The following is a 12,125-nucleotide window of genomic DNA, read 5'->3' as shown; positions in this document are numbered from 1 at the left end:
TTAACCAAGCAGCCCTGGTGCCTCTTTCAGCTCCCTGACCCACATTTCATCCACGCTCTGCTGTTTTTCTCCTGCAGGGTTATTTCCTGAGTAAAGCCCAGAGCTTATGAGTCCCCCAACAGAGAGCTCTGTTCTGACCTCCCTAAACAGGCAGTTTTACCTGCTGGGCTAGTGCTTTTCTGCTTCCTAGTCAATCTGTTAAGATTTTAGCAGGAGATTCTTGGATACCTTTTCACAAAACATATGGGAGATTGTAATTACTTTGGCCTGGTACATTTTTAGAACTGAGAGAGCAAGGAAGAGGTGCAAATCTTCTGTTCATAAATAACCAAATCTGTGGGCACTTTAAAAGGCATTCTAGGCAGCAGGAGAATTTATGTGCCACATTTCACCCTTGGCACACTTTACAAATGAATTGTTCAAAGAGAAATTATATTAGGACAAATAGAAATGCCGACCAAGACCAGATGTGGATTTTTAGTTAATATTTATGCAACACCCAAAGGGAAGATAGCGTTGCACAATAAACTAAAAATGTCTTAGGCAAATAAGGAAATCTTTACCCCAAGGAACTGGCACTGCAAAGGTATGAATTGTACAACAAAGGGCTGGAAATGCAGAACAAATGCAGGGTAGGTCGGGGCAACTATAAAAAATAATTCACTGAGGAAGTGGTGAGGTAGCAGATGTGTGGAACCTACTTGGGGAAAATAAAGGCTTAGCTCTTTTTTGGACAGTCTGGTGTCTAAGGTAGAAAACTCAACTCAGTCAGCCTAATTTCCTTCATCTGTGGAGATAAACAGTAGCTTTAAATAGAATATATATGTGTGTGTGTATATATATATATTTTTTTTAATTTTTAAAATATATATATTTCAAAACCCAGGCAGGAGTCTCACAATGGGTAAGTATACCTTAATAAATTAAATAGCAATGTCCTCGGGTTTGAAATAATCTGCAAGGAGAGTGATGACATCTTTACATCTTTAATCTGATCTCCCCCCCAAAGTTGTTCAAGGAAGGTCAAAAATGCAGGCATTGGCTGCTTCTCAGCCCTTGGAGAGCAGTGTGATAGAGACTAAGGCTTAATGCCCTGGAAGAATATTGAGACCCACGTTAAATTATAGTAGGAAAATTTGTTAAAAGCAGCTGGATTTCTCAAACACAGCTGGATTTTCAGCCTTCCATTCATCAGGGATGGCAAGACGTGCCACTTTGTGGCATTTCTCAGTCTCCTGTGCTTCTAATTTAGAGGAGTTGGGGGGTGGGGGGGGGAAGAGAAAAGGAGGAGGTGAGGGAGGAGTGTAGCAAATATTTCTTTAAATCTGTTGGCTCCTTGAGAAAGAAGACAGCTCTGGAAAATGCTTACAAGCTTTCAGCAGACTGAACCCATGTGTCTCTCATGCTTTCTTGCCTCTGATCCCTTCCTCTTAATTACTAAGGGGAGCCGCCTGTGACTTCACACCACTTCCACTTTCCTGAAGAGTCAATGTGTTCTTAAGAAGTTTTAACCTACTTCCTCCCTCGCTCCTTTGTTAATACTTTACTATCTTTAACATTGACAGTTAATCCGTTTACCCTATTCTCTCATGATGAAAGTTTGTGGATTTTCAGTGGTTCTACAGTTTCTGCTGAGCACATTTACTTGTTCATTAACTGTGAACTTTTTTTTCTTCTACCTGTCCAGATGTTTATAGGTGCTGGGCATTACATGGAAAACAAGACTGATAAGGTCCCTGGCCTCTTGGGACCACAATTCTGGTGGCGATTCCAGATACTAATGTGTACTATGAAGAAAATAATGCAGCCTGATGGGATAGCAATTGCTGGGGGAGAGGCTACTTCTAAAGTGTGGGCTGGAAAAGCCTTCCTGTGATGACCTTTGAACTAAGACTTGAATGCTGAGAAGGAGCTGGAGAAGTTCTGGCTAGAAGGCATTCCACGTGGGGGAGAAGAAAAGTGTAGATTCCGGAGGAGCAGGACGTCTCTGTGGCTGGAGCACAGGAGCAGAGTGAGACAGGCGAGAGTCATTGGGCCAGACGAAGGGCTGGCTAGCTGTGGTAAGGATTCGAGTTTTATTTTATGTATAACAGGAAATCATTGAACAGTTTCTTTTAGCAGGGAGATCATAGGGTTTCAAAAGAATCTTCCGTCTAATACCTGACGTTATGACTGGCGAGGGGTGAGAATTGCAGGAGTAGAAGTAAGGAGAGCACTTAGAAAGCTTCTGCATTTGTCCGTGTAGGGAACATGGGTAGCTTGGATTAGGACTGGAGCAGTGTGGATGTGATGGGATTATGTTTTGGGGGTAAACATCTAGGTGCTAGTTGACAACCTAAAGGATAAGAGGAAGTTGGAGAGAATAATAATAATAGTAGTAGTAGTAATAACAGCTACCATTTCTATTGCATTTAGGACGCTTCTAGGTGCTTTACACATGTTAACTACTTTCATCTTCGTAATAATAGTGCCCATAGATAGGTATTATTATCATCACTGTTTTATAGGTGAGAAAACTGAGGCACAAAGAGGTTAGGTGACTGACCAAAGGTCACCCAGATGGTAAGCAGCAGAGTGGGGACACAAACTCAAGCATCTGATTCTAGAGGAGCGTGCCCTTCTTCCAGTGTCCTAGGATCAAGTATCAACATGTAAGTGCAGTGGAGGGACACAGAGGACCTTGATGGGCCAATTGATATGATTTTAAAAACTTTTTGACAGTGAGCAGAGGTTATGGGGTTAAAAAAAAAAGGCAAAAGATCAGTCCCTGCCTTTAAAGATACAGTCCCCTGTTATGTGCGTTTACTTATGTTTTTTCCCAGGGCACAAAAATGGGCCCTTCGTGCATGGCATAACAGGTATAATAAATATTCATCATTTAAAGGTGTTGCTTTGTTTTGCAGACACCCAAACCACGGTATTTGCTTTTCAGGCCACTGCCAGACATCCGGGGGGCTCAATTTCTTGCCGCCGTTTTGGAGAGCTTGCTGGTTAGGTGCTGCCTTTGGAGCTATGGCCGAGGTATGGGGGGGAAGGGGGGGGAGTCAGCCCTCTACATGTCTGTTTTCCATGCATTGTGGCTGCCATGCAGCAGGGGGCGCTGCAGTAGTGTTCATCGCGGTCCCGGGAGCCACTCGTCCAGCCAGAAAGGGGCCAAGCCGGGAGGAGATGTGGCAGGCAGCCCACGGTCCTCTTTGGTCTTGCAACTTTAGTACCCAGAGCTCGTTCTACACAGACCATTCTTCTACACCATATTTCATCATGTTGGACGCCTTCCATCCAGTCCTGCATCCGGGCGGAAAGGAAAGGGCATTAGCTTCCCGCCTTCCTAGGTGTAAGGGTAGCGCTGTACTCGGTTGTTCAGGCGTCTCTTCTCCGTGTTCTTGGGGTCAGCCTGACAGTTCCCTTGAAACCACGAAAAGCTCCCGCTGCTGCGGGGTATGAATGTGTGTGCGCTAGTCTTTCTTTCCTCTTCGGGGGTCCTTTCTTTTTAACCTGACTGCGGGAATATTTCCCTCCCCACACGTCTCTCCATTGACATTCGGAACAACGGTCGGCTCGGAGCTGAAATTTCTCCCTCCTAAGACACCCCTCAAGCTCTCCAACGCCCCCCCCTGCCCTCCGCACCGTTTCGGTTCACGCACAGTGAGGGTGTGTGACAGGTCGCGTGTGTGTTTGTGGCAACCAAGTCCGCAGCACTCGCCAAACCTGTTCTTCCTCTCCCGGTGCCCAGAAGTCTCTCCAGCTGACCGGACCTACGCCTGGCAGCCCTTGGCACACGATCCAGTCGGTGCTAGGCGCCGCCAGGCAAGAGCGGGGCGAGCGACTGCGTCCTCCTCGGTCTCGTTCCTCCTCTAGCTGCCCCGCCCAGGGCGTACTCCAGCTACCTCTTTGGGCTGTCTTCCAGCCGTCGCCCCTGGATTCCCTGGGCTTCCCAGAGTGAAATCGAAGGTGAAAGAAACAAGGGGAGGGCGGGAGGTGGGGAGGAGGAGCCTCCGGCCTGGGGGGAGTGTGGGAGGAGCCTTCAGCCCAGGGGGTAGCGTGGGCGGAACTTTAGGGGCGGATCTGGGTGGAGAAAGGGGCCGGGCAAACCCGGTGGAGGGTTGGCCACGCAGGCGCGGGGGGCTGCTCCGAGAACCCCACGCGGGAGCTTCTGGAGTCTCCAGCCGCCGCTTCTCACTTCATTGGAGAAGGGACTGGGGCCGGGAGGGGAGCTAATAAAGAGTGAATGAGCTGCAGCCGCTGTGGCGGCCGGAGACGGCCCGAGCGGCACCGGAGCGGTGCGACCGGGAGGCGGCGAGGGGAGGCGGTTCGCCTTGTCCCTCCCACCCGCCCTTCTCTCTCTCTCTCTCTTCCTCCAGCTGGTCTCAGAGCCCGGCTCGGTCCGGTCCCTCTGTCCCCACCCCGCACTCTTCCACCTCCTCCGAGTCCCACTCCTCACCTAGGGCGCCCTGCACTGCCATGGGTTAGGGTGGGGGTGCGAGCCGCGCGAAGGACTAGCCCTGTGCATCCGCCGGGGGGCGCGGAGCCCGAACGCCGCTCGCTGCTCGTCGGCGCAGGGCATGGGGAGCGCGGTGTGAGCCCGCACCCAGGGAGGACGCAGGAGCTGCGGAGACGGGCGCCAGGAGGAGGAGGAGAACGGTGGATTGGAAGGACCCGAGGGAGGAAGGGAGGGTGGGGAAACGAGGGAAAAGTGAAGCTGGGAGGAGAAAGCGGCGGAAGGTGGGGATTGATGCTTCTGTTTTTTGTTGCCGCTGTTGCCCTCGCGCTGGTAGCCGAGCCGGAGGGAAGGCGGTGGAGAGATGATTGCAGAGTTGGTGAGCAGCGCTCTAGGGCTCGCTTTGTATCTCAACACCCTGAGTGCGGATTTCTGCTACGATGACAGGTAAGGGGGTGAGAGGAAGGGGTGGCGGGCTGCTTGGGGACTCCGCGGTAGCTCTGAAGCTTCCTGCTTTAAGGTTCGAAGTGCGTCTTGGGGGGACTGGTCCAGCACCTGAAGGTTTAGGAGACGCGTAAACATCAACACCTAAAGCAAACGCCGGGGACGCGGGCGCACTGGGCGGGCTGAGGGAGTTTGGGTTCCTAGTTTGCAGCAGGTTCCTCTCCTTTCCTTCTAGGCTGTTGGCAGACGCTTAAGTTTCTTAGCGGAAATCACAGCAATTTGGGAAACTCTTTAATGAACGTATTAAAAAATAATCTTAGGTATTCCATGGTGCAACAAAAGCACATTGAGCGATTTTACGTCTGGACTGGAAGGAAGCTGCTCCCCGTCCCCTAATAGATCTTCCTTGTAATGTTTCCTTCTATTGATGGGACACTTTTATTTCCCGAGGTTAAAACACACGTTTGACAGTTGCCAAAATAGTGGAGAAATCGCATTCTATTTCAACTTTCCCTTTTGACCCATGGTGTACTTTACTTTGAGCCAGGATAATGCTGCTGTTCATCTCTTCCGCTCCCCCGCCTCCCTCACCGATCGATGGAGTAGCACTTTATAAAAGCCTGGGTTTTCGTTTCTGTTTGGGAGTTTTACTTTAGACGTTAGCGATTCTTTTGTGCTAATTGGGGAAGAAGACGCCCCTAGAGACTGAAGTTGTCTTCTGCGTTTGGGTTAGTTTGGGTGGCTAATGAGACCTGAACTGTGTTGTCAAAGAAACTGCATCGATTTCTGGGAAATGTCACAGTTGTGCTCGTGTCTCTACCTACTTTTTACACATTGTTAGTGTTTAGAAACTGATGAAAAGCTCTAATAGCCATTAGGGAAAATTGCAATTTGTGCCTTTCCGGTGACTTAATCTGATTACAATTAAAACAGATGCATAATTAAAATATATTAGGGAGAACAGCACGCCTGGCTAAACTTATTAACCGTCCTGGGGTGTTTCATGCTCCATTGAAGTTAAACCATCCAAAAAGTGAGCACAGATTTACTTTGACAGCTTTTCAGCAGCCTCTCTGGGTTATGGAAAGTGAATGGATCCTCAGGGCCAGGGCGAGGCAGTGAGTGAACTTAAGTGAAGTGGTTGATAGTGAGGGGAGAGGAAGGCAGAATTTTCTCTCGGTGGTGCTTAGCCACATTCTGTATCCTCTTGTGTGCCCACTCTCCAGCTAAAAGCATGTTCATGGATGTATGCCTTCAGTCAGCGAATCTTGGTTCACACCCACATGTCTGTTATGAAATCCCCTGATAATAGGTCCAAGAGCAGCCAGCAAACGCTTCTTAATGCATTTTATGTAGTGTCTATCAGAGACTAGTTGATAGGAAGCCACTGTTACACATAAACTTTTCCTCAACTTTCAAGCAGTGTACACATTTCAGCAGTTTTGCTACGTGCTTCGAGAAGTAAATGGTCTGTGTGTAAGAGTGAGGTGAGCTGCTTCTGTACCCTCCAATTTTGTGTTACTCTGTATCTGCTATTTCTAGAATATTGGCAGGAAAAGCTCTTGCTTCCAAAGTTGGGTGACTTTTCACTGAAGCGAGCTCAGGGAAGAATCTGGGCAGTTACTGGCGCTGTTGGGGACAGTTTGAAGAGTAAGCATTTAAACCAATAATTTAGGACTTATATAAAAAAGTAACTTACCGTCATACTGTAACTATTGTAGAACACTGTGCTAAATCAAGCAAATAGCATGGTGTGGCTATTCTTTATTGCTGTCCAGTTCTTTAAAAAGTACATGTCAGAAGAAACTATCCTAATAAAGATTAAGGCTGGAACTAAACTACATTTGCATGTACATTTCTCTGTAGACTTAACGCTTATTTTGTGTTCTTTAATCATCAGTCAGAAGTGTTAGTGTTGTAACTCGGCAGAATGGTGTGAGTGTGATGATAAATTAGTTGTGCTTTGATAGTTGGCAATTGTTATAAGTTCTTTACCTGCTATAGATTGAATGGAGCGTCAAAATTCCTGAGTTATACCTAGCTGCATAGATGAATTTAACGTGATGATTTGCCCGTATCATCTAATTGATAGCATGCACAATGTGTGACATATAGACAATATATACCATTATGATGTTGAAGACCTGTAAGTATACATTATACTTAGTTACAATTTGAAAAGTGTATTTTACTCTAATTTTCTTGGTAGCTGAACTGCATATGCAATCACGTACTCTCGAGAGTATGAAATCTTACAAGTGCTACACTTGGTTTTTATGAATCCTAGAAATTATGAAATATGTATTAATAGGAGCATGGCACATATTTGGTGTCTGCATACCATGTTCAGGTGATTCAGTGCCAAGGTTTCTGTCTCACTGCTCTAACTCGCCTGTGTGAGAAGCAGGGAAAAAAGCTGGGGAGTCAAGTGGAAACTGTAGGATGATGATAATGTGTCCATTTCCACCACTCCATTTCATACTACAAAGACTCAAGTGTAAAACTTTGTTTAAACTACATCTGTGGCTTCTGCCGCAACACTGCCCACTCCCCTTCACCCCCACCCCCCCCACCCCCGCCCACCCTAGGAACTTTTGTGAAATATGGTTCTGCAAGGAGAGGGCAGTGCTGGGAGTGAAAGGGCAGTTCAAGGAAGGGAGGTGGCTCTTACGCTCGACTTGCTTAACTAAAGCAAGACTGCATTTTAGCTGAAGAACCTGGCATTTACTGTAGGAGGGCTTTCTATTGCTTCAGCTTAAACATTATTGCTGTGGTACTTCTCCAAGTTATCATTTCTTTTAAATGTAGTGCTCAGGTTTACTTTATAAACTATATATGTAATTATATTCAGTGTTTGATGTAGCTTGGTTGAGATTAAGTGGTAATCTGAAACCTTCTTCTAGCAAAATCAATTTCCCTGTGGTAAAATTGAATATTTTACAAGTGTTTCTGTGCTAAATGTAAGACTATGGCTCTGATGTGATGAAACAAACAGTAGAAGAGTAGGATTCATCATATCTGATGAAAAAGCATATACAGTTTCAGCTTCTTCCCCTCTCCCCTTCCCTTCAATCTAGTAAAGACTGTACTGAATCTTAAATTGTGGTTTGAGTAAAATTGGAATTATAAATATGCAGTCTTTGCCAAAGTTGAAGTCATGCTGCGTGTGACTTTGTGAAGGACTGTCTCCCTTTCTGGAGAAATTTGATGTTAGGTCAGTGGGAAAAACTTGCTGACCCCGAATTCTCTGCTCTCTTCCATATTTGTTGAGGATAACATTGCATCACTTTCCCTGCATCCTCTTTAGAAGTCCTGCTATGTTTTGCATAAAGATAGCACTAAAAGAAGAGTCAGTTTACTTCAAAGCAACAAAAGTAAACTATAACTGCTGTTTCGTAGTGTGATTTCATTTGGCACATATCATCTAATTGACGGCATGCCCTTTGTGATAGATAAGTAAGGACATAATGCACCGAATACATCTTTTTAGTCTCATGTGAGTAAAATAATGCATTAGTTTAAAAAAAAAAAAGGCAATTTGAGTTTTTGAAAGTGGGAAATGCGTTTGTGGCTGCTTTGAAATTTTTTTTCCTTATTGCCCATTCTGCAACTGTTAAACTCACCCATGATCATTAACATTACCTTTAGGTGCCTTAGTTATTGGTGTGCAGTAATTTTGTGAAACTTGGAGAAGCAACTCCACAGCAGGAATTTCTACTCTTGAAATCAAACCTATTCCAAACTTTCAGTAGCACATCCCTAGCTTAGTTATTCATTTAGGTGTAAATGTAAATCTCAGTTTTGTAGAAACACTTCTTAAGGGTTTTTTTTTTCGTTAATGTTATAAAGAGTTTGGTTAACAGTATTTAGAATGAAGGAATAGAGGATTTAAGGTGTATTGACAAGCTTTTTAGAAAAACCTTTTTTTATTTTTCCCTGAATATATTCAACTGTACTTTCTACTTGGTCTTTTAGTGTTATTATCAGTTTGGTTTTTGACCTGGTATAAGAATAGCTTGTGAAATGATCAGTCCCTCTCAGTCCCTCTAACGTCTCTCTGAAAAGTTCTCTCTAATAAACTTGCCTTGGACCAATCTAGGTTTGTTATCTTAAAATTATAGTGTGTTCAACCACTGAAGGCATGTCTGGTATTTAGTAAAAGCATGTTTAGAAAGAATTACTATAAAATCAAAGTAAATAAGGGAGAAGTTTGCTTTGCGTCCAAGGTTGTCTCTTCAGGTCTTTATTGGAAGAAGGTAATGTGTACAAGAGTGTTATTTTACTCTCATTTCCTTCCCAGTTGATAATGTACTAAAAGAAAGGCCAGTGGGTACAGTTCATAGTTTATGAAATATTTTATGTGACATTTTATTTTCTAGCTAAGTTTTGATTGTTTAATCAAATCTATGTGGATAAGGTTCATTTTGCTGTTTGAATAAGTACATCTCTTAACAGTAAATTAAAATTAAAATTCGGTGAAGCAGGTATGGACCACTTTTCCTTACCTCCATCGAACTTGTCACATGGGGATTATCCTAGCAAATGACCCAGATACAAGCACTGAACGGACATGTGCAAATGCCATAGGGGAAATTGCTTGCCAGCCATCTGTCTCTTAGTTTTTCTCATTTATAAATACACTGTATTTGGGAGAGGGGCTGCATTTATTTGCACATTATTAGTTTACATCATCTCGTCATCTGCACTTAGTTTTTCAGAGCTAACGTGTCCCTACAGTAACACTGAATTCCCTGCTGCTATAATTCTGAAATAGCTACAACCTTTTGGATTCCAACATGAGTTAAGAGCAGTTTGTCTTCCTAATCTCTTTGTTGCTGTTCAGTGCGCTAAAAGCACTTGTTTAAAATGCCCTTGATGGTGCAGCTGTTTATCATAGGCGAAGGGTATGTTTCCTCTAAAACAGGCACCTTCATAATATTAGGAAAGGACAAAGTTTACCCTTAAGGCGCTCCAATAAATCTGTGGCTGACAAATCTACTTTCTTACAACTTCATTGTTCTCACCCAACACGCTTTCAACACAGTAACATTCATCTCTTAAATTTTTTGGTCCTCTCTTGGAAGCTAGGTCTTACATGAGCTTTGGGTCCTTCCTTTAATGGCTTCACAAAAGTGACAAGTGTGGCAGCCTTGATGGAAAGGACAAGTGGGTTGCTGAATGTAACGACCTTCCCTCTATGAATAGCTGTCCTCATTAAGAGCCTAGCTGAAAAAAGTGGAGAGGCCTATCACCAGGAACTACATCCTATTTTTCATGGGATGAAAAAGGCATAATATTTTGAATCATTACAGGTGTAATTATGCACAACGCTAGATGATTTCTTTGAAGATTTGATTTGTATGTGTTTTTGAGGAACAAAGGACTACATTCATTAATTCACTAATTATGAACACCACTAGACATGGGCTTCCCTTACATATGGTGCATAATACAAACAGCAGCTCTTCCCCGTTGTCAGTAAGCGTCCCTGTCTGTCCTTTCCTACCTGTACTTTACCAGGTACTATATAGTATTTGAATCTGGGAATCTGATGATTGACATAAAAAATGCTGATAGCTTGTCCTTTAGCAGAATTTCACTTGCATCGACTCATGTTTATTTTGATTGATACTCATATTTTTAAACTTTTATTGGGATTCTGTTGGCTTCTTTCCCAGAGCATCTCTGCTGAGGATCCATGGTTGGTGGTTTGAATTGGACTTTTTCTTGATCTGGTGCTCATTGGCACTTCATTCATATCTGTGGAAGCTTTAGAATCCCTTTCCCAAATGGCTCCTTCCTAATTGTTCAGGTCAGTTGTTTTCCTTGGAGGTCTGCAGGGGCTGAACTCTTTGAGTTAACTAGATTTGCCTTGACTGGTCATAGGGATTGAAGACTTTTGCCTCAGAGATTATTTTGGTTGTATTTTCTAGGCAGTTAATTCCATCAAGATGCAGCACTATCAAATTTCTATTGATCTCTTTTCCTCCACTCTGACAGTTTAGTTTTTCAGTTACATTTGTCAGTTTCTCTGGTACTCAAGGTTTCTTAGAATAAAAGTTATAGATGTCTGTTTCAGTCTTTTAGAAACTTTTGGGAGTTACAATTTTGGGTTCAACCGTGAGCTTTTTTCTTTACAGGTAAGTAGGAAAGAATTGAGTAAGCCTATCTATTCAGGAGAAATTTGAAGAAGGCGGGAACACTGAAATGATTTGTTTTCAAGATTCTACATTAAAAGTTTCTGTTGTGTTTTTAAAGTAATTTATTTAAGGGCACTTCATAAGATACAGTTAATTTGAGTAACTAGAAATGATTGTTTTAAAGATGAGATGGAGAGAGATTTTGACTTGCTGATGTCTAAAAAATTAATTTGGAAAAGAGATTAGAATTCAAAACTCTAACTCCACCTTTAGATTCCATTTTATCATGGAAATAAGTGAAATTATATGTACATTTACTTATTCCAAGGCTATAAGCATGCCGCATTGCTTGAGGGCAGTGCTACTGTATCTGTTTTAAAAGTACCTTAGTACATGGCAGAGGAGATGCTGTTTGCTTATGATAAACTGGTGTAAGCTTTTGTTTCTTGATTTCTTTGCTGGGGCATTTTGTGATATCAGGGTGAGGCAGGGTCTGAAGCGTGGCACAGCATATAGTTATTGTCAAGGAGACTGACTAAATTACATGATTTGTCAAGTGAAACACACATCAGTGCCCTTGGAATAGCAGCTATGTGGTAGGTACTGTGTCCAAGTAAAATGTGTCTTTCCCTTTGTCTTTGATGACTACTCTTTATTTCTGTGGAATTTATTATAATAAATGTGTGATTATTCCTCAGGAGCATCAAGTTAAAAAAAAAAGTACAAGTTCACTATAGTCTTATGATTATGGTTTAACTAGGAAACAATTGTATATTGTCATTACAGAGCCATTTGGGGAAAAAAGGGGGTAAGGCTGGCAGCTGTGTTGTTCCCCTGGGGACCATTCTCATTGTTTTATAAACTATATTTTGTGTGCCTCTGCTCTCCTATCTTCAGGTTTTTAAAGGTATTATAAATACTAAGCCTGCTGCTTTGGGTTATAAAAGATGTCTTAAGGTAGAATACTTGGGTCAGAATAGTTTGTCAGGTGTACTTTTAGAATAGGATGTTTCTCTCCTCCTCCAAATGATTAACTACAGGACTGCTCTCCCAAAGAAGCTGAAAAGAGCTCATTTTGACAAAGCAAGCTTCTAATGGCAAAT

At 43.3% G+C, this 12,125-nt stretch overlaps 1 protein-coding gene across 9 annotated transcripts in view; it reads left to right on the top strand.

The window, feature by feature from the left end:
- Nucleotides 1-3,809: 3,809 nt before the first annotated feature.
- Nucleotides 3,810-12,125, top strand: part of TMTC2 (transmembrane O-mannosyltransferase targeting cadherins 2) — an 847,045-nt gene continuing 838,729 nt past the window's right edge. For 4 of the 9 annotated variants that reach the window (XR_004351769.1, XR_004351771.1, XM_032645687.1 and 1 more), the window contains exon 1: nt 4,236-4,885. Coding sequence is in view for 5 of the 9 variants with exons in the window: in XM_032645687.1 (XP_032501578.1) it covers nt 4,803-4,885 (83 nt within the window). In the remaining 4 variants the exon portion in view is untranslated. Of the gene's footprint in view, nt 3,952-4,081; nt 4,886-6,304; nt 6,370-12,125 lie in introns of those variants that run through there. The other 5 variants (XM_032645685.1, XM_032645686.1, XM_032645684.1 and 2 more) reach the window with 4 other exon arrangements.

This window comes from Phocoena sinus, chromosome 10, assembly GCF_008692025.1.
Source record: "Phocoena sinus isolate mPhoSin1 chromosome 10, mPhoSin1.pri, whole genome shotgun sequence".
Classification (NCBI taxonomy): Eukaryota; Metazoa; Chordata; class Mammalia; order Artiodactyla; family Phocoenidae; genus Phocoena; species Phocoena sinus.
The sequence above is the reverse complement of the archived record's forward strand: the minus strand, read 5'-3'. Positions and strand labels throughout refer to the sequence as shown.